The sequence below is a fragment of the Zootoca vivipara genome, chromosome 2, assembly GCF_965207765.1.
Source record: "Zootoca vivipara chromosome 2, rZooViv2.hap1.1, whole genome shotgun sequence".
Lineage (NCBI taxonomy): Eukaryota > Metazoa > Chordata > Lepidosauria > Squamata > Lacertidae > Zootoca > Zootoca vivipara.
Window position 1 is genome coordinate 41,572,680 of NC_142584.1, and position 22,837 is coordinate 41,595,516.

At 45.4% G+C, this 22,837-nt stretch overlaps 1 protein-coding gene and 1 long non-coding RNA gene across 4 annotated transcripts in view; one reads left to right on the forward strand and one right to left on the reverse strand.

Moving 5' to 3' along the window:
• Window positions 1-1,919, reverse strand: part of PWWP2A (PWWP domain containing 2A) — a 28,845-nt gene extending 26,926 nt beyond the window's left edge. For all 3 annotated transcript variants that reach the window (XM_035104930.3, XM_035104929.3, XM_035104928.3), the window contains exon 1: window positions 358-1,919. In XM_035104930.3, coding sequence (XP_034960821.3) covers window positions 358-1,022 — 665 coding nt within the window. In that variant the 5' untranslated portion in view covers window positions 1,023-1,919. The remainder of the gene's footprint in view (window positions 1-357) is intronic.
• On the forward strand, window positions 554-19,570 carry LOC148686827 (uncharacterized). The gene is made up of 3 exons (XR_015948078.1): window positions 554-738; window positions 4,953-5,075; window positions 19,429-19,570. It is a non-coding gene; the product is annotated as an uncharacterized LOC148686827 (long non-coding RNA).
• Window positions 19,571-22,837: the final 3,267 nt, after the last annotated feature.

The window sequence follows — 22,837 nt, forward strand, 5'->3', positions numbered from 1 at the left end:
AATCAAAGTGTGTGTGTGGGGGGGGGTTAAAACCTAAATAAAGACAAAGAATATTGTAGTGGTAGGCTTTAGATGACGTTGGAATACGAGGGCGAGGGAAAACCTGCTTGCATGGGTCAGAGGGAGGAAGGAAGGGCTCTGAAGTAGACCACGAGGCCATTTACAACAGGGCACTTTCGCCCTCTTGGCGGAGCCATAAAACCAAACACCTCGTGGCTCACCCACCTCCTCATCTAACGCAGCCACCTCCCAGGGGCCGAGAGGGCACCACCTCCAGAAAGAAAGTTGGGAGGAGACGGAGAAGGGCGGCGGAGGGTGGTCTCCCTTCTGTAAAACACCGGGCAGGCTCTCTCTCACCTTTTGGAAAGGTCCATGAGGACCCCGGAAAAAATCTTCTTCCCGAATCGGAAAGACACCACCAGCGCGTCCTCGATGATGTGATCCAGCGTGACCAGCACCTCCGAGCCGGGCAGCAGCACCGCCGCCACCGACTCCTCTTCCTCTCCTCCAGCGGCCACCGCCTGCTCCGCGGGCGCAGAGAGCTCCGGCTGCTTCGCAACGGCGGTGGCGGCAGCATCCGGCTCCTCCTCCTCCGGCCGGGGCGGTTCCTCTCCGGGCTCCGGCCCCGCGGGGCCCCCAGCTGCAGGCGGCGGCGGCGACAGCGGCAAGCAGGGCGGCTGCTCCCCTCCGCCTTGTCCCTCCGCCTCCTCGTCAGGGGGAAGCTCGGAGAGCTCCGCGGTGAGCGGGCAGGGCGGCTGAGGCGACCCTCCGACGGGCTCCGGGCTGGGCTGGGCCTGCGGCAGGTCTCGGGTCCCCGCTGGGCTCCCGGGCGGCGGCGGCTCCTCGGCCTCTCCCCCCGGGGCTGGCTCGGGCTCCTCCCGGGCGTCGAGCACCGCCGACTCCACGGCGGCCTGAGTGCCAGCCGGGAGCGGGTCTGCGCCGGCCTCGCTGCCCGGGATGGGCTCGGCCTCGCCGGCTCCACCATCACCCGGCACCGCCGCAGTCGCTGCCACGGCCGCCATTTTCTCTGCTGATGCTTCCTCCTCCCTCTAGTCAGCAGCGGGATCGATAACCGCGGCCTTCTTCGCCCGCCTGGCAAGGGAGGGGGACACCGCCTACCGGGGGGCGAGGACCTTGCCGCTCGAAAGCGCCTATTGGAAGCACGGGGAGTCCATCAAGGGCAGGAGGAACTTCCCATTGGCTGCGAGAAGGGGACGTTGATCTCGAGGGCAGGAAGAGGAAAAGAGGGGTGGGGCTACTGGTATCTGTGTCGACAAAGATCAAAAGGGGCAGGTTAATGAGCAGCTCTTCGCCTATTCGTGGGGGCGGGGGGGGTAGAATATAGGCCCTCCCACTTCGCTGAAGTTGCTCATTGGTCCTGGAGAATGTCTGGTGAAATGTTGGTTAGGAGCGAGGCAGAAGCCGTGGGTCGCTTAGGCGGGCTTGGTGGGGCTTCAGAAGCTCGAGGGAGGTAATAGAGGTGAGCTTCCCGTCCACTCGCTCAGTTGACGGTGCCTATTTTTGTCCCTGGAGCGGGCAGGATTTTTCTTGGTTTTTTAACAAAAGTATAGCGCAAGAGGGAAAGGGAACACGCAACTTGACTTGAGACTGAAAGGGGAGCAGAAAAACCCCGAAACCATTAAATATATATATATATCAGGAATTTGTGCTATCTATCCTCGGTGCTTTCAAAAACCAACCAGTTAATTGGAAAGGGGCTTGCTATGTAGCGTCAGCTTCCAAGCAACCAGTATGGCAAAAAGAAAGAAAAGTGAGATAAACTCTTGGACTTCAGAAATTGCCCATGCCCCACCGAAGAAGGCTGCGTGGGTGGAACTGGGGAAGGTAGAAACGGAAAGATCTTACTCTAAATCCTGTGGTGTTTATGCAGAAAGGAAGGCAACCTGTGAATAATAAAATCCTTTAAAAAATAATCACGTTCAAAAATTTTAAGTTTTAAGCATAAAACGCAAGCAGTGTTCCTTTTCCTGCCCCATTCAAAAGATCATTTGGTAGGGGGCCAGCTTTCAGACTTTTCCTAGAATTTACAGTGTGAAAGGTTGGCTATAGGAACTGGGGTGGGGTGGCGGGTTAGTTAAAATAAAAGCCTTTTAGGTCACATCAGTATTTGCAGGTACTGTAGGTATATACCTCCATACACACACACATCTTCAGGTCTAATAGTTATATTCTGGACTTTGCCCGCTGCTTCATTGTGGGGGGAACGCTGAATCCTATTGCAGCTGCTTTTTCCTCTGCTCCAAAGTTGGGGGATTAAATAGTTCTGATGAAAATACTGCTATGCCTCCTAAAGCACTACAACTGCCTGCAGAATAGCATCCACATTATGAACAAGGGTACAAAAGAGGTGGAGTGAGACAAATGAGGGAAAAGTTAACACAAATACTCCTGCCCTACTGCCAAAATTTTGGGAGCAATTTGCTCATAACCAGACCCCCTTCTGCCTGAATGAAGCTGGAGATGGTGAGGATACTTTGCACAACAATGCCCTGATTCTGCATTCCTAAAAGAATCTCCATGTGATATACTAGAAACCAAATCCTCTAGTACCCAGCCTGGCATTTTGATGCTGCATTTGCTTACATTCTTCCTTTGTTACCCTAATCACTCTTATATAATTGTTTCATCAGCTCCTCCTCTTCCCTTCCTCTTTCCCTTTTGCTTCCCCTTACCCACTGAGGAGAAATGTAGATAGTAAGCTATCCAAAAGATTAATTTTTGAGTATCTGCTAGTTTAGGGTTACCAGATGTCCCCAGATTTGCAAATCTGTCCCTGGGAAATGCAGCAGTGGCATCTGCAACACATCATATGGGGACTTCCGGTGAGGAAAAAACCTCTGCACATTTATGTTTCACAGGGTGCGAAAGAAGGGCTTTGCACCTTTATACAGTACTGTGCAGTGGTACCTCGAGTTAAGAACTTAATTCATTCTGGAGGTCCATTCTTAACCTGAAACTGTTCTTAACGTGAGGTACCACTTTAGCTAATTGGACCTCCCGCTGCTGCCGCGCTCCCACCACGTGATTTCTGTTTTCATCCTGAAGCAAAGTTCTTAACCTGAGGTACTATTTCTGGGTTAGCGGAGTCTGTAACCTGAAGCATCTGTAACACGAGGTACCACTGTATGCATGTGTACTTGGGCCCAGGGTCTTTTGCCTCAAGATCCCCACTACTGACTCCCTGTTGCTACTCAACTTAAAAATAAATAAATAAGAGTTTGGATTTGATATCCCGCTTTACCACTACCCGAAGGAGTCTCAAAGCGGCTAACATTCTCCTTTCCCTTCCTCCCCCACAACAAACACTCTGTGAGATGAGTGAGGCTGAGAGACTTCAGAGAAGTGTGACTAGCCCAAGGTCACCCAGCAGCTGCATGTGGAGGAGCGGAGACGCGAACCCAGTTCCCCAGATTACGAGTCTATCGCTCTTAACCACTACACCACACTGGCTCTTTAACAGCAACAGTCTCTCCATCCTTTTTAACATCTAGGTTGGGGCAGCCAATGTGTCCCAATCTATAACTCCCATTGGCCTTCACAAATGGCCATGATGGCGGAGGCTGATGAGAGTTGTAGTCCAACAATGTCTGGAGGGCACCATCCTGGCTACTCCTGAAGAGTTCTGGGGAACTCAAAAGTGTGCACTTATGACATTTTGGTTAGCCTAATAAATGGGAACCTGGGCTCTTTTATTTTATTTTGGACCAACACAACTACCTTTGCCCTCTCTCGTTTTATATTACTTTCGACAGCACCTGTATATGCTAGTTGTGCTACATAAAACAGCAAGAGTAATTTCTAGGGGGACACGAGTATGAAATAAGAGGCACATATACTGTACCACCAATAGCACACATCAAAGGGCCCTCACTAACCCACAACAAAATTAACACATGTAATGCTTTCACAAGTTTCACTTGTATGAACCAAAGAGAAAATGAATTCAGGCAACTGGAATCAAAATGCCATAGGCTTGTATGTTAAACCGAAGGAGAGAATACAGTGGTCTCACTGTGTTCCACCTATAAGGATCTGATCCAGGTTGCTTAGTCAACGGTCTAGAAATAGATGAAGACATCAGAGATGATGCCCTTTGAGATTATTGTTCTTACACATCATGGCATTTGCAAAAGATATGACATTGCATAGATATGATGGACAAGCAGCTACCAACACCACCCTACATACCATAATGGCAAAAGCATGCAGTGTAATCAGACAGTGGATATCCTTTATAAGACTTGCTTGGGATATTATAATGGGGGTGGGAGGACTCAGGAGGCAGGAAGTCGGGGAACAAACTTGGATACTTCCGAGTTACAGATTCTTCAAATGACCAGTTGCAGTGGAAAGATTCAAGGAGAGGAGGCACCAAATGTTGCTGGTCTCTCAGCTGTGTCTCCATGGAGGGCTCATGCATCCTTTCTCTTCCCTCTTCCAACTGCAGCCTCTGTAATGGTTGCTACCAGATGACAGTTAATGGAGGGGAAGAGCCTGGCTTCTCAGCAGAGCAGATGGTGGCTCTGACTGCGTTTCTTCTCTCATCTGCAACAGCCTGATGGAATGGCTGTTGCCATGTAATGGTTGGTGACAGTTTAATATAACATATTAAAATGTTCAGGAAGCATAATATCAACTCCATGCCATATTCTTAATACGGTTGTAATAGAGCTACAATACAATAACTGTCTCATAGCTTCCAACCTGCAAAGTTTCTGCTATTATCCCATCCCCCTTGAAGTCAGCACCAGGAAGAGCTTATATATGCATCACTGGTGCATCTTTCACGACAAAAGTAAACAAACAAACAAAAGAGAGAACATTTGTTACATTGCTTCATCTCTGGGTCACTCAAGAAATAAGCCTCTAAGATATGTGCCTCTAATGACTATCATAATTTTTGCTTGTGTTTTTTTTTTAAAAATAATCAGATCAGCTATTTGATACATGGAGCAAAGGAGTGAATTAAGATTTCCAATGGAGTACCTGCCTTTTTTGCAGCTGCTGTGCCCTTGTTTATCCAACTGTTCTGCCCTTTGGCTAGGGACCATATGGTAAGTATATCACCTAATGTGAGATACCTGTCTGTGAACTGCAGTCTGAATATAAGACCACATTTGTATACAGTACTAAGAAATATACCCTTCCTTGTTTTTGACCATATACATGGGGAAGATATGCAGCTTTTCTGGTCATGGGATAAGTAGTTGGGATTTTTTATTTAAATTGTTCAGTAAGCAATTTTAAATTACCAACTGCAGTGTTTCGTAACGCCCCTTCCCCCGTTTTATTTTGCTTCTCCATAAGTGTTACAAATGTAGAAGATAGAAGCATACTGCACCACGAAGGTGTTAAGTGTGCTGTTCTATAATAACTGTTTCCTGTTGGGTTCCTTCTGGTCACAAATCTGATCACAAGTGTGTTGTTGTGGACCGGTGCCAAGTAGGTACGGTATAACAGTGCCTTGGAGATATTGCATTGGTATTAAAATTCATCTTTGTGTATACAAGGCCTTTTTGTATATATTGTAATAATTTTTTTAAGGTCTTATATATATATAATAAATGTTCATAAACGTACCAAGCAAACACGTACATAAATATATAAACCACTTGTCTGGAGCACAGGAAGACAGTCCTGAAACCATTTTGACTCCCAAACTGACCAAATGTTTCTCTGCAAGGAGGGAGGGGGTGAGGGAACCTTCCCATTGTCTCAGGAATTAAGTGATTACCATCTCAAAGGAATGGCCAGACTACCAGGAAAGGCAATCAGATAAGGCATTATCAGATAACATGGCAAACAGGGAAAACAACAACAATCAAATGTCTGTTGTAGACCGCCTTTTCTGTGATGTAGGTATGATGTATATGGGGGGTGGTCTTGGGCTACACCCCTTTTGTGATCTATGTCTGGTCTTGGACTCCAGGGCGGGCAATTTAAAATGTCTATATTAAGGGCAGGCACACCTTTGTTCTGGGTCTCCCTCCCTTCTCCTGCGTGTGAGGGGAGCACCCTGTTGCAACAGGTCAATAAAGATCAGGCTTACTAGCTGCTTTGCTTCTCAATATTCTCTGGTTGGCCTCTGGTATTTTCTCCTACCGATGGAGAACCTACAAAGGACTATAAGGGAATAAGGGCAGATTTTGTTTACAACAATATGCATTAAATGCTGTTTTTAGTACCACAGACATGAAGGTGGGGTTCATGGCAGTAGTGCTTGGTGGATTGCTCTTATAGCTTGCCAGGGAAGAGCATCCATTTTGAGTCCACAAGAAGCTGTCTGAGTAGAAAAAGCCACTGCACTCCCCTGACTACAGGATGTGGCATTCCTGTGGCTCCCTTTTTTAATCTTTACTCCTTTGCAAAAGACAAATATTAAAACAAAACTATTAATCTCCACAAAGCTTATAAAGCTTTTGCTTTCCTATGACTCTTAAGGGATTGTCTATATTTTGTTTACATTTTGTCAAAAAGGTATTGCAAGCTTTTCGAAAATTTCAAATTCTACTTTGACTGTGGTCCTTTAAATCATGATTGATAAAGGACTAATTCTTTTCAGAATGCTGCCTCTGTTATGAAAAGATCCTAATTGACTGTCAATGCCCCAGAGACCCAGAAGTAACACCTGTGTTTAGCATAACAATTGCAGAATTAAGGGATCATGGCATTTTGGTAGCTTAAGGCAGGCAAGATGTTTTTGTGTTCAGGAAAGGGTATCTGTGCAATTTGAAAGCCAAAGAAAAAACAATATTTTAGTGCCATGACAGAGCAGGAGCCAAGACATGCTAAGGTTCTTCCATCCAGATGATGGAGTTGGAATCATAGAATTGTAGAGTTGGAAGGGACCCCAAGGTTCATCTAGTCTAGTCCAACCCCCTGCAATTCATCTTGTTATTTTATCTTGTTTAATAACTATGCAGTGGTTAATCAGCTTTACATGGGATCTCAATGCCTTTCCCCAAGGCTGTACTTCAGTTATGAGGACATCACTAATTTTTATCGCTGGCAAAATGCTTTCCTCCCTGTTAAGGTGTGAGTTTATTGCAAGCCTGAGTGCACTTTGGAATGTGACTGTGCGAGTGGAAGGCATTTACTGGACAATGCCTCTGCTCACCACTGTTGATGAACGATACAAATCCTTCCCATTCCATGATAGCGCTATTATGTTAAAAACTTTTTAAAAAAATGTTACATTTTATAAAATTCTATTTATCTAAGTCCTTTTATCCCACTTCTTTGTTTGCTCAAGGTGCCTCACATCTTTTTCATCTTTGTAGCCTGAGTGATCCCCCACTAAGGTGCACCTGTGGGACTGCGCATGCTGAAGTCACACTTCTGTTTTAAAGTGGCAAACATCTGCAAGGCTGTTTCTCTTCTCTCTCTCTCTCTCTCTCTCTCTCTCTCTCTCTCTCTCTCTCTCTCTCACACACACACACACACACACACACACACAGAGGTTTTTTTTAAAATTTAGTAATCTGTTATTATCTCTTTCCCTCTCCAGCAAGATCTTGAACACCTTCTCTTACTTACGAAAATCAGATGAATAAACAGTGTGGCTGCCCTTTACAGTAATATTTATTGCATTCACAGAGATACACCTGATGGAGCTAGTCCAGGCTTCCTCAGCCTCGGCCCTCCAGATATTTTTGGCCTACAACGCCCATGATCCCTAGCTAGCAGGACCAAAGGTTAGGGATGATGAGAATTGTAGTCTCAAAACATCTGGAGGGCTGAGGTTGAGGAAGCCGGAGTTAGTCCATTCTCTCTTTCTTTCTCTCTCTCTCTTTCTCCCCCCCCCCCCCAGGTTTTGTGGCATCCCACTGGTTCCCCTCTAGCAATTCTGTTTCCCTACCTCCACTCACTGAGACCACTTGCCTTTCCCTCCTCCCCCTTTCCCTTCCTCCCCTCTTTCCTTCCTACTGTTGCTCCATTTTCTATTTAGCTCCTCAGGTGCTGATGTGTCTTGAATAGCACATTGAGCTGAAAGAGGAAGTGGTGGAGAGAGAGCTGCTCTTTCCACTTCCTCTTTCACCTTTATGAGCTTTTCAGGAGTTGGGGGAGGGAATGGCTCTTTCCACCTGATAATAAGTGGGCAAGGAGAGGGGATAGGGCTCAGAGTCTTCATGGGTGCCAGGGAAAGGCTTCAAGTGTGCCATTGCGCCTGCTGACAACCCCAGGCCTGTGTTGTGTTCATTTTCCCTTCATTGTTTTGCGAAGGTTGCACGTTATTCATGAAACTATCTGTAAAATTTAGCCTCACATATGCCAGAATCTCTAAATGCATTTGAAAAATTGTAAGGTTAAACAGATGCGTGATGGCCAGGTTGTAACAAAGTCTGCAATTGGCTCCACACACTCAAGGCAGTGGGGTATCCCGTTTCTCAAACTGCAGCCCTCCATGCCATATGGCCGGCCATGTTTTTGAAGCTGATTCAAAAGCATCTTGACATATAGCATAGCCATATGGATATGGGGTTGTGGTTCAAAGAAAAAGAGAAAAGGTCAGCAATCCTACTGAGTTTGCCAAAAACATGGCCTTGCCTAAAAGTGTTATTTGGATTCTGACCTATATTCCTGGAGTGCATGAAAGGGTGCTGTGATGTGGGCTTCACAAAGGCTGGCCACTTACCGGTATACGTTGCTGAAAAATTTGCATAGGCTAGTTTATATGCAAAATTAGAAATAAAGGGTTGTACCCAACTAAGTTCTACTCACCCTAGGTAGGGAGAAATTTGACATTGTGTTCTTCCAGTTCCATCAGGTCAAACATTTCAGCTTGTGCTAATGGAATGACACCTCCATCTCTCCCTGCCCCCTTCACACTGTTCTGGGGGTTCTCCTGAAACCCTCCAAACCAATTTCAGGAGGTTCATGGCAGGGAAGAGAAAGGGGGAAAGCCCTAGAATGTGGCATATAAATGGGACCACTGTTTCTCAGCCTCACTTGTAAAATGATAATAAAGTGTCAGATAGTAAACAGGAGCAGAGACTACAGGCATATTTCCATACCTCTGGTCACCTAAAAGATCTCCAGTTGGGGCTGATGGAGTCCAAGAACATCAGAGCATCACCATGTTGGCCAAGACTGCCTTAGTTAGTATTTCACTGTTGGACTGTATAGCACAGGCATAGGCAAACTCGGCCCTCCAGTTGTTTGGGGACTACAATTCCCATCATCCCTGACCACTGGTCCTGTTAGCTAGGGATCGTGGGAGTTGTAGTCCCAAAACATCTGGAGGGCCGAGTTTGCCTATGCCTGGTATAGCACCTTCAGCCCTCCAATGCTGTTACCCAAACATTTTATCTGTCAGCATTCCAGAATGTCCTGTGAATTTTCATTGACAGCTCTGTAGATCCACTCATATCACTGAAAACCCAACCAATTTTGCTGTGCAAAAGATACTGTGCGGCTAGCAAAGCTAATTCACTCACACCATAATCTCTCAGCATCTCCAGAGGTATTTTTGTTCAGTGTGGAGAAGCTAGTCATGTATCCTTTGCAGGAGGGTGGGCACACACAGTATCAAAGTGTTGTTAGTATATATTTGCATATTTTGATATACATCTTATTTACACAGCTTAATGAGAACCCTGCTTTGTACTGTAAGGATTCAGGAGTACCTACCGGTAGGTGGGTGGGCAGCTGGATGGCTGATAGACAGAGAATGAGAGATGGAGTTCTATGTAGTCTGACTCCCCTTTTCAAAAGACCTTTACTGTACTCTATATGCCAGTGACAGAGCCTGAAGCCATATCCCTTTTATACTTTACCTAGAAAGGCCTCATTGATCACTCAGGAAGGATGACAAATGGAATGTGCCCTCTTGTCTCTGATGTAATTTTGCAGTTAATGGCTGACAAGTACTTTCAGACATGTAAATTACCTGAATGCCTGATGGCCTTGCATGCTTCTCCAGCCTAATAGGATGCACAGGCCAGCTTTTCAGCAGCCAGCCAGCATACGGTAGCTGTGCTTTTAACAGAAGCTTGATGTGCACATGTTGGTAGGTGATGTTTATTATCTTGATGCAGTGAAGAGTTTCCCTTGCACATTTCTGTAGAAGAGTTGGCCAGGTTTGATTAGGGGGCTATCCCCACCCCGACCCTTGCCAGCTGGAAGCAGTATGGGGCAGAACAACTGATCCACATTAAAAATCTGGGGAAACTCTCTTAACGTGGGAGTTTGTTGGGAGTGAGAACATTCTGTGAACCAAGAAGGCAGAGAGGATGTCAGTTATAAGCGCAAAAATTATCACATTGCTCCATACAAAATAACGCATCTGGGATACCAGTACCAGAGACCCCATAGAACTCTTATTATTTTAATGTAGTCCTAGATGCACATTACCAGCTATGTGTGGTAGTTCACCACTGGGGACTCAATTTGCCCCCTGCTTTTGCTGCCTGTCTGCTACTGGCGGAAAATAGGGTCTCACACACCTATGGAGCTGAACTCAGGTTGATGGGTTGTAAGATGTACAGGCTTGCAAAGTTTCTCAGTTTCTCCCACTAAGTGCTTCAACAAAGGGGGGTGTTATATATCATATGCACAACATGTCCGTTTAGGCTCATTTCCCCCAATTAGCATCCTTACTGGGTCTGCAGATGACTACAACTCCCATAATCCCCAGCCAGTTTAGCCTTTGGTCAGGGAAGATGTAGCTCCAATATATGGTTGGACCCAAGGTTGAGGAACACTGCTCTGTGTTGAGGCCTGGTGTAAAAGCAGTGGTTTAGTGGAGGTTCTACAGCTATGGACTGGAGATGTAGGAAGAGGTCCTAGCTTAGAAAATCAGCAACAGGGAAACCGGGGGGGAGGGGGAGGTTTTCTTATACAAATTTTAGATCACTGCATTTGAGTTAGAATCATAGAATCATAGAATCATAGAGTTGGAAGAGACCACAAGGGCCATCCAGTCCAACCCCCTGCCAAGCAGGAAACACCATCAAAGCATTCTTGACATATGGCTGTCAAGCCTCTGCTTAAAGACCTCCAAAGAAGGAGACTCCACCACACTCCTTGGTAGCAAATTCCACTGCCGAACAGCTCTTACTGTCAGGAAGTTCTTCCTAATGTTTAGGTGGAATCTTCTTTCTTGTAGTTTGAATCCATTGCTCCGTGTCCGCTTCTCTGGAGCAGCAGAAAACAATCTTTCTCCCTCCTCCATATGACATCCTTTCATATATTTGAACATGGCTATCATGTCACCCCTTAACCTTCTCTTCTCCAGGCTAAACATACCCAGCTCCCTAAGCCGTTCCTCATAAGGCATCGTTTCCAGGCCTTTGACCATTTTGGTTGCCCTCTTCTGGACACGTTCCAGCTTGTCAGTATCCTTCTTGAACTGTGGTGCCCAGAACTGGACACAGTACTCCAGGTGAGGTCTGACCAGAGCAGAATACAGTGGTACTATTACTTCCCTAGATCTAGATGCTATACTCCTATTGATGCAGCCCAGAATTGCATTGGCTTTTTTAGCTGCTGCATCACACTGCTGACTCATGTCAAGTCTGTGGTCTACCAAGACTCCTATATCTTTTTCACATGTACTGCTCTCAAGCCAGGTAACACCCATCCTGTATTTGTGCCTTTCATTTTTTTTGCCCAAGTGTAGTACCTTACATTTCTCCTTGTTAAAATTCATCTTGTTTGCTTTGGCCCAGTTGTCTAATCTGTTAAGGTCATTTTGAAGTGTGATCCTGTGACACACTTCACAGGAATAAGAATAAAATAAGAATAAAAAATTAAATAAGAATAAAAAATTTAGCAGATATTCTGTTCAATATAAGATTACAGCCACAGGAGTGAGCCAAAGAGTCCTTTATGCATCTTCAGAGGCTCATGCGTTGACACTATTCTTCTGTCTCAAGATGGTGGCAGAGGGGGTGCTGTTTCTGGAAAGTGGGCATTAGAAACCTTGTGCAGTATACAACATATTTGTTCTGTCAGAACAAGGCTGGGCAATGAAACTTCCCCTCCTTCTCTCTCTCTCCACATGCCTCTTAGATCTGTTCTGCAGAATCCCCCAAACTTCAGTAGCAGATTCCGGAAGAGGAGGCAGGAATTCTATTCCATTCTGCTGATGGAACGAGGGCATTGGATACCTCCTCCAACAATGTCTGTTGGGAGCTCACCATGCAGCCCTCTATTTCAGGAGCATATATTTTTAATCATAGATTAAAATTGGTTACTGTATATCGTTATAAGCATTTTAAGGTCTCAGATATAGAATAAATATTCATAAATGCACACGTATCCAAATATATGAACCATGTGTCTGAAATAGTATGGGAGAGCAATCCTGAAGCCATTTTGACTCTCCCAATAATGTCAAATACTCCCCTGCAGGAAGGGAGGTAAATGGGGAAAGCCTTCCCATTGTCTTTTTCCTTGCAAATCCTGCCTTGTGTTTGAACAGGGTGAGCCTGTAACCTGGATTCAGGAATTAAAGTATCTGCAATGTGGAGACCTTTAAACCCCCCCCCCCAAATAAATTCAGACAAGACTCAAATTTTTGGTTTGGTTTTTGGCAGAATTTAGGCCACAACTTTATTGATTACAATCAAGTGTGTGGTTGCATAGGCTCTGGTTCGACTACGATAGCTACCTGCAGTCCTGCAGGCAGCGCTGACTCTGGGCACCAACCATAAGTCAGCCATGGGTGAACACCTAAGACAGTGGCAAGCAGGGGGGTCTGCTCAGCCTCCAACCAGATGAGCTCTGGACTCAGGCTCAGGGCACAATCCCACACGGGGAAGACCAACCATGAGTCCATGGATTCCTTCTTAAAGGAATACCCAACACATAGGGATGGCTAGGCATCCTGCCACCCCCTATCCCCCTGAACCAGAGGCTATCAGCAACCTTACAAATTGTGACGGATTGCTACATGGCAGGCAAAACTCAAGTGGCATCAGCCAATCAGCCAAGTGGGAAAAATTCCTGCCGTGCCCCTATCCCAACGACAGACGACACACGAGGGCATAGCAAGGTCAAGCGCAAGCCCCAAATATAGAGAGAGGTGGGCGGGTCTTCCGATGCACTGAGCCCGAAAGAGGAAGCTCAGGGACACGTGCAGCAGTTAAACAGTGGTCCCTCAATCGCTTTGACTGGCGTCCCTCAAGCCCAATTGCTGCCCAGATTGAGGGACCACCAATAGGGTGTTGTGGCCACTCCAATGTTCCCACCCACAATGCAGGTTGCCAGGTCCCACCGCAACATGTGCCCTCTTGTTAGGAAGGGCCAGATTAACCATCACACACACACACACACACACACACACACACACACACACACACACATGGCCAGACTGCCCAGGTAATGCAATCAGTGACCATTGTCAGGTATCCTGGCACGCAGGATTTCTGCTCAAGACCGCCTCCTTCTGTGATGTATGTATGATGTTTTGGGGGATGATCTTGGGCTACAGGGTGGGCAATTTCAAAAGTCTAGATAAGGGCTTGTGGACCATTGTTCAGGGTTCTCTTCCCTCCTGCGTTTGGGGAGTGGGGACCCTGTTGCAACAGTTCCTTTAATAAAGATCAGGCTTACTAGCAGCTTTGCTTCTCAATAGTATACAGTAATACCTCTGCGAACGTCCGCCCCATCGACCGTGCATTTTGGTGAACGTCCGCGGCACATCTAGATGTACCGTAACGGGTTACGTCTGGATTTGCCACTCACACATGCGCAGACGCGCTAAATCACGTTTCACTTGTGCTTCTCAATATACTCTGGTTGGCCTCGGTTTTCTCCTACCGATAGGGAACCCACTTAAGGACTCTATATGGGCTCTGGAATACCCCATAAAGGGAAAGGGAACAGTTTTTCTTATAACAATATGTACAGTATATAGTGGTGGCTTGTGCCCATTGGGAGTGGTGGGGCAGTAGGGAGCAAGTCCAACGGTAGGTGGAGCCAGAGCCAATGACAGGCAGAGGCAAATAATTCTGAATTTTGGCTCCATCTTCCTCCCTGCTGAGGACTAAGGAGGAGGAAAGTGAGAGGCAGTCTTCTTCTTTGGTAATCACTCGTAGCTGAGTAAGATTGTCTTCCATAAACATGGTTTTAACAATGGGTCCGTAAGTGACTATGGAGGCCAATTCTGGATCCACACATCCTTCCACAGTGGGGACATTGGTTTCCAGGCGGGAGTTGATCACGGTGTGGATTTGCCAAGCGTGACTTCCTCTTAGCACGTTTCTCCCTTGCGTCCTGAGATCGAGTTTCTTCAAAGCCCAGGACACCTTTGGTAAAGGCTGTTCTCCAACTGGAGCGCTTGCAGGCCAGGGTTTCCCAGTTGTCAGTGTTTATACTACATTTTTAAAGATTTGCCTTGAGACAGTCTTTAAACCTCTTTCGTTGACCACCAGCATTATGCTGGTGCCATCCCCTTCACTGTTGTAAGTAGGAAAGTAGGCAGACAGATGCTGGCTGAGGGCACACTGAGGTTGGTGGGGCAGCAGCCCGTTTGCCCAAACAGACAGACCAGCCTTCACTGCACATATACTGTATTCTCCTTTGCTAGGGTATTCTGTGACATGCACACACCTAGTATGAGTTCCTCTATCAGACCTTTCTGAATGTTTTTAAGCAGACCTGTGTGCCTCTAACAGCACACCAGAGGCAAAAAAGTTCAACAGGTAGAGATTTTGATAGCATGGAGATGCAGTAGTGAAAAAAACTTCATCTGCATTTGGGGAGGGGACTTGTTCTGTGTTCTGAAAACCAATAAAAAACAACAACAACAAAAAGTTCACTTGCTCTTTCTCTTTTGCAAACCACACAGCTGTTAAAGGCAAAGCAGATTTGCAAAAAAAGAGAGGCAAACCTCCTGTGTATATGTTGACCATGATAATTTAATGTCAGAATGTCGGTACCTCCCATACCAACATATAAGGAAATTCTATGTGCCTTTTGCAGAACATGTACTGTGCATGAAAAAAGGCTCCAGGTTCAATCTCTGGCATCTCCAGGTCAGACTGAGAAAGTCCCTTGCTTGGAAGTCTGTCCAGCTGCTGCCACTCAGTGTAGACAATACTGAGCTTGATGAACCAATGGCCTAACTCAGTGCAAGGCATTTTCCTATGCCTTACATGTGCCAGCAAAACAATATTTCAATAACTATTGACTTCATAAAAATGTCAAAGCGGCCACACAGCAGTCGAGGATTAGAGATGACCTAGTCTAGTGCCTTCCATGGATTGTAAATTTTGCGTTTTGATAAGTACAATGTGTAAATAGCTGCCACGTCACGTTTGAGAGATGGGTGCAAAGTACAGCAGAGTCAATGAGCAGCCCCGATACAGAGCTGAAACCTGAATTGTGGGTGCTAAGGGGAGGGCTTGGCAGGAGATCAGTTTGTTTAGAGGGTGCCTAATTCCGGTCTGTGCCTCCCGGAGAAATATGAGTTCACGTCCTGTACTTGTCAAGCAGTAGACTGGCGGGCAGTCTTTCATGTTACACTGTGTACTTTGAAACATCTTTCTACACAAGTACTGGGATGAGTCAGATACAACAAGGCAGCTCTTATCCTTCCAAGCAGGGTGTCAGCCATTTTAAACTCTTGATTTTTGGGTGTAAAAAAATGAAGTGAAGCGTGAATTGTTGTTTTCCTTAAAACAAACAAACAAACAAACATGCTTTTGATATCTGTTTTACTTTATGGTATGGTACTTCAGTTACCCCCTCATTTTCTAGGTGCTGCAGTTTGAAGAAAACACTGCTGCCAGCTTACATTTTCATTTCTGACATAGAGGACATCCTGTTCAGGGCTAAAAAAAAATAAGGGAGAGAAAATAATAAAGCACAATCATATAGTGCTTTATTTTTATTTCTCTCCCTTATTTTTTTTAAAACACAGCACAGTTTGGGGGGAATTTTCTGATAGAGGAATCATTGGAACGCTTCTGAAGGGCACAAAGTGTGATCATTTGCAAAAGGATACAGGGATACAGCTTTCCCCCAGCACAAAAAAAAGGGATGTGAGCCAGCATGGTTACCATAGTGATGTTAACCACTCCCTGGCCTTCCCTTTTATTTTGCAAATATCCGCTTCTCAGTTGTAGTGCTGAAATGTTTGCTGTTTCCTCTCTGCTAATTGCTGAGTAATATATTGTTGGCAAGAGGTGTCAGACTGACGGTGGGAAAGGAGCCTCTCTAGTTAAATTCACAAAGCAAGCAGAGAGGAAGCCTCAGAGCCCTATGAGCACATGGCTGCTTCGCAAATCAGGGACCACTTTTGAATGTGGGGGTGTGGAGTATACTTCTATGTAACTTCCTCCTTCCCTCAGACCTTGTGGGGGGCTGGACTATATTTTAGGGGGGGGGGATGAACGAATTCCTATGCCCCACAAATAACCCAGAGATGCTTTTTAAATAAAAGGACACAATCTACTCATGTAAAAACACGCTGATTCCCGGACTGTCCGTGGGTCGGATTGAGAAGGCGATTGGGCCACATCTGGCCCACGGGCCTTAGGTTGCTAGCCGTGGTGTAAGGTGTTATAGTGAGAAAAGGTGACAAGCCACTTTAAGCAAGAGTCAGACACACAGGAAGTTTCTTTAAATTGGAACCCAACCCCCTTCGATACTCAGGGTTGAGCTTACCACCTGGCAACCACAAGTCAGAGGTGGGGAACTGGTGATGTTCCATATATTGTAGGCCTCGTATTTCCCTCAGCCCCATCCAGAGTGGCAAATTATTGAGGACGGTGGGAGCTGTAGTCCAACAACATCTGGTAGGCAACAGTTTCACCATCCCTTCTTTAGGCAGCACTTTTTAAACGGCAGGCAACCACGCACCACCGTAATTTCTAGAACCTATTGGATGTACACAAAGCTTCTTCAAGAGACTTTTCTTCCATTCTCTCATAGCCAGTCCATACTGGACCTGGGATAGCTTAGTTGCTAAAGCATGAGACTCTGAATCTCAGGGTCATGTGTTCGAGTCCCATGTTGGGCAAAAGAGTCCTGCATCGCGGACGGTTGGACTAGATGACCCTTCCAACTCTACAGTTCTATAATCCTATTATGGAACAGTTCTATGTGCCAGAAGTGCCTCTCGGAGCCTTTTTGCACCTTGTTTGCAGATTCATCTCCTGCATTACAGGGCCTGAGTTGCAGGGCCAGAAAGACATTTTTTTTTTTTGTTTCTCCCTGGTGCAAGTGCTTTGCTTTTCATGGCTGCTTGATCGGCAAAAACTCAGTGCTTAACATACAAAGAGGTACAGGCAAGGTTGTCTGTTATTCCTAATATTGACTGGCATCATTTTGGATCCCTGTACTTGTATATTTATGCAAGATCCTGAGATTTTGGGTATAATGACAAAAATCTTAAGAATGTAAAATTCAGTTGTGTGTGGGGAGTGTCTTCTTCATAGAATACAATCCATCTCAAAGCTCTTAGTAATTAAAGCTTTTGGGGTGTGCATACTGCTAAAATATAGGATCAGTTGGTCAAAACTAGAATTCCTGGGATTAGACCAATTGACCTCTCAGCAGCAGGTTTCGAATTGGTCATTTAAATTGCAGTCAGTGCAGCTTAAGTGTCTGGGAATGAAGATGTCAGAATACAGTGGTACCTCGGGTTAAGAACTTAATTCGTTCCGGAGGTCTGTTCTTAACCTGAAACTGTTCTTAACCTGAGACACCACTTTAGCTAATGGGGGCTCCTGCTGCTGCCGCGCTGCCAGAGCACGATTTCTGTTCTCATCCTGAAGCAAAGTTCTTAACCCGAAGTACTATTTCTGGGTTAGCGGAGTCTGTAACCTGAAGCGTCCGTAACCCGAGGTACCACTGTATTAGAGGAATTGCCAGTTTTAATGAGGATCCTATTGTTCAACAGGTTATGGCTGGCCCAGGCAAATGGATGGTCAATTTAATCAAAATTAATTAATGCATTATCTAGTGTTATAATAATTTCAAGAATATATATATATATATATATATATATGTGTGTGTGTGTGTGTGTGTGTGTGTGTGTGTGTGTGTATGTGTGTGTGTGTGTGTGTGTGTGTGTGTATATATATATATATATATATATATATATATATATATATATGAAGTTTCAAATATGTGGTTTATATATACAGTTATGAATATATATATATGAGATAAATGTTCATAACTGTATATAAACCACATGTCTGAAACTTTACAGAAAAAAGGTCCTGAACAAATTGACCTCAAATATTTCTCTGCGAGGTCCAAGTGGGAAACCTCCCCATTGACTCTTTCCTCACAAATCTTGTCTTAAGGGCACATTTAAGATATGAATAGGGTGTGAGCCTGTGACCTGGCTCAGGAACTAAGTATTTATCATTACAAAAGACTGGCCAGGCTCCCTAGGTAATGCTGTCAAATGACCATTAACAGGTAACTTGCCAGGCAGGATAAAAACAACACACTCAGATTTCTGTTGTAGACTGCCTTTTTCTGTGATGTATCTATGGTGTTTCTGGGGGCGGTCTTGGACTCCAAGGAGGGCAATTAAAATTTTCTATATAACAGCTTGCACACCTTTGTTCTGGGTCCCCCCCCCCAATGTGTGGAGCACCTTGTTGCAACAGCTTTTAATAAAGATCAGGCTCAACTGCCTTGCTTTTCACTAGAATTCTGGTCTGGTCTCTGTTATTTTACTAGCTGTTAAGCGGGTAAGCAGGATGCAGGACCGGTAAGCGGGATGTGGGTGGTGCTGTGGGTTAAACCACAGAGCCTAGGGCTTGCCGATCAGAAGGTCGGCGGTTCGAATCCCCGCGATGGGGTGAGCTCGGTCCCAGCTCCTGCCAACCTAGCGATTCGAAAGCATGTCAAAGTGCAAGTAGATAAATAGGGAGCGCTCCGGCGGGAAGGTAAACTGTGCTTCCGTGTGCTGCTCTGGTTCATACAGGTGAGGAGAGGGGGGAATCGTTCTTGTGCTGATGGAATGGTCAACATAGAGCAATATTAAATTCCTCCCAATAAGTGCTAAAACTTTATAGTTCTGATCTTTAGTTGTAGTTCCAGCCAGGCCAGGCCACCAAACATGCATAATGTGGCCCTAGTTTTCAAGCTGACTTTTTGAATAGCTGAAAAGAGGAAGGGGAAGGTAGAGCCCGTTTCCCCCAAAGCTTTGTGTCCTCTAATGCTATTTCTTATTGCATCTCCTTTTGCTGTTCCATAAAATTCAAGTCAAAAGAGCACATTGGCCCTTATTGAAAAACGATTTTGTAAATAATCTCCTTTTGAGGCTTTTCAGTCCCTGTATGTTGTATTTTTATGACGGGGAAAAGTGTGCTCTTCATTTTTCTCTCTTTGTATGAGAGCAACAGCAGCTCACAAAAAACAAACAAACCTGTATTCTAATTTTCCAAGCAAAGCATCAACTGATTTTTAAAAATTGTTCTCATTTTATTTCCTAAGGTTAAAAACCCAGATGTAATCTCCTGAATCCCCACAGGAAGAGCTAAAATGGAGGCCACCGAAGGGCTGAAATTAGCTTAAGCACCAGTGCTGGTATGAAAAATTAAGAGCAAAAAAGAGGGGGGGGGGCTTTAGCTTGGATTATCCCTGTATGTAGGTCACAGTGACTCAAAGCAATGCAGCACTGGCAATGCCCAAGCAAAAGTAAACCTTTTGAAACAGGCCAGGTACAAAGTGCAGGTGTTTGTTTTAATGTAAAGAGATGGGCAAACTTAGGGCCGGAAACAATGCATTCCTTTTCCTATATGCAAGCCACAGGAAACAAAATGGTCAAGAAAGAAAGAGCCAGTGAATCTCTACAAGCATGTGCCCGTTTTGCCCTTACCAACACTTTTCTTCAGTCTCAAAAAGCCAAACCCATTATCCGGCCCCAGTTGCAGCGTACAATAGTAAAACAGTCCACCGCCCTGTGTGAGAGAGGAGAATGAGTTTGGTTAGCAACTGAAAACGGTTGGAAGATTGATGATGAAATCATGGCTGCTGGAAGTTCTTTGTTGTGGATTTCAGGAAGACGGGTTGGTCCTCGGGACTTTGCAGTTTCTGGCTCAGCCCAGCCACCTACATCACAAAATACCCTCATTCATCAAATGCAGAGAGAGCCTGACATTGTATACAAAAGGCTCCTCTTCCTGGCTTCCCAGCGTTGGCTGCCCTCCACACTACCAAACCCCAGCTCAGACTCCTCTCTGTGTGGGTAGAAAGAACTCATCTCAGAGCCAGCTTCAGCTGTTCATTTCACCAGGCACTCATTATAGCTCCCATCATTATCATTCATTCCTTTTTTATTATTTAATTACCCATCTTCTATTCGAAGTCTGGATACCACGGAGAAGCCATCCTCTCTGGCTCCTGTAACAAGAGAGCAGGAGCCAGTACTTGCAACTCTTGTGGTTTATTCAGACCGTCCTTCCTTCATTTCTTTCTTTTTATAAAAAAGAATAAAATAAAGGCAGATTGTGGCACACAGATCTGTGCCCATATAGCTCTTAAGGCAGGTGTGGGGAACATTTGGCCCTCCAGATGTTTCAGATCTACAGCGTATCAGCCCTAGCAAGTAGGGTCGATGGCCGGGGATGGTGGGAGCTGTAATTCAACAACAACTGGAGGGCCCAAAGTTCCCCACACCTGTCTCCATAAGTCCTTGTCAATCCGGATCAATTTAGTTAAGAAAGCTGGACATTTGTCTCAAGAGCCAAATTGAGAAGGCCAGGGGTAAAGAACCGTCCAATCCTAGCTGACCAGTTACTTAATTTAATCAGAGAAATGGGGACATGAAGCAAGCATAAAAAGAAGTGTGTCCTATCTTTAGTTAGGAGGAGGCAAGGGATCTACCAAAGGGCATTAACCATGGCCAGAATAGCAGGCTCATGCCACCCCATGCATGGTACTCTTAAAATTGCCTGTTGTGTGGACCGAGTCTCATCTGCAATCCTGCACCAAATAACAAGTGTGTGTCATTGATTAAAGTGCATTTATGTGTAGGGTTTACTATGTAGAGAACTGCAGCCTAGGCTTCTAAATTGTATGAAAATGAGCGTAATGGCCTTCGGCTTTATAGCTCACTGTAGGTTCTCAGAGCCAAGAGCGTGCACAGGAAGCTAGAGGAATCACACTGCAGCATAGCTGTCAAGTTCTCCCTTTTTTAAAAGGGAAATTCCCTTATGCTGAATAGGCTTCCTCACGAGAAAAGGGAAAATTTGACAGCTATGCACTGCAGCAGTGATCCCAAACAATTACTTTGAAATTTAGATAGAATGGGGAACTGGAAGCCTGCTTTTAAAGCTTGCCATTCAGTTTTTGTGCTTTCCCACCAGGTGGCACCATTTCACATAGCAAGCGCTTACAGTATTTTAATCACTGAATGCATACATGAGCCCAAAGCTTCAAATTCACGGCAGGCAGGTATGGGGGAGACTCCCTGCCTGAAACCCTGGAAGCCTTGGCAAGGTATCCTTTAGTCTATCATCAGGTTGGGGGGGGGGAATGCATTCATGCTCCTTTCCCATGTGGCGGTACTTGCAGGGCCCGTTAAAGGGCAAAACTGGGAGTCCCTGGCCCTAGAGCAGAAGCATGTAGGTGAAACTCCTGGGCGGAGGTTAGTGGAAGGGCATGCTGTGTAAGTTTGCGCTTTACAGTCCCCTCCCACTGTACCTCATCAGCCTGCATATCCTCAGCCAGACAGGCTGAGAGGGTTACCTGCCAACTTGGCCTATACCAAGTTTCCCACTTCTGAGGCTCAATAAAGTTGTGGCCAATTTGAACCCATACTCTGGTCTCTGACTTGATTCATTCTTTGGGGAAGGGGTAGGCACCACAGATAGGGTTTAGCGTGTGTCCCCGCAAATACAGTATACCACTATGCCCTCTGCTGGAAATAGAGATATAGCTGCTGTCGTTTATATTACTAGTGATTTGTAGGCTGAACAGCTACAACACAAAAACTTGCTTTTCAAGTAAGGTTTCCCAGTTCCCACCATCCATGTCTCAATTTAAATTCTCAAAATGGCACAGCTGTTGGAGCAAATATATATCTGACTGGGATTTTGCAGATAGGTTAACTTCTCCCCAGTGTCACACAAGCTGTTATAAAGGCTATAAATGATTTTGTTAAATAAAAAAAAATAAAAAAAAATTTGCATTCATTTCCACAATACGAAGTATAGTGCTTTGACTTGCCAGAAAATACAGTAGGCCCATGAGAGAGGCACTATCTGGGCAAAACACATTAAAAATGTAAAAATAAATAAATCTTTCTTTTCTTTTTAAAAAAGATCATGCAGAAATGCTCTAGCACTACACCCTTTTATTTACACAGCAGGCTGCTTTGGATTCACTTGCTGAAAAAACCCAAGCAGTGCTTACAAACGGTTCCCTGTCATCCTGGAAAATAGTGACAAGTGGGATCTGGCAGGGTTCTGTCCTGGGCCTTGTGTTGTTCAACATCTTTATAAATATCTTGGATGAAGGAATAGAGGGTCTGCTAGTCAAATTTGCAGATGACACCAAGCTGGGAGGGGCAGCTAATATCACCAAAGATAGAATCAGGATTCAGCGGGACCTTATACGGTATTGGAGAAGTGGACTAAAACTTACCATTTATTAATTTTTAGGATTTAGGGCAGTCCTTCCTCCTCCTCCTCCTCCTCCTCCTCCTCCTCCTCCTCCTCCTCCTCCCCCCTCCCACAGTTTGTTGTTGTTGTTGTTTAGTCGTGTCCGACTCTTCGTGACCCCATGGACCAGAGCATGCCAGGCACTCCTGTCTTGCACTGCCTCCCGCAGTTTGGTCAAACTCATATTCGTAGCTTCAAGAACACTGTCCAACCATCTCATCCTCTGTCATCCCCTTCTC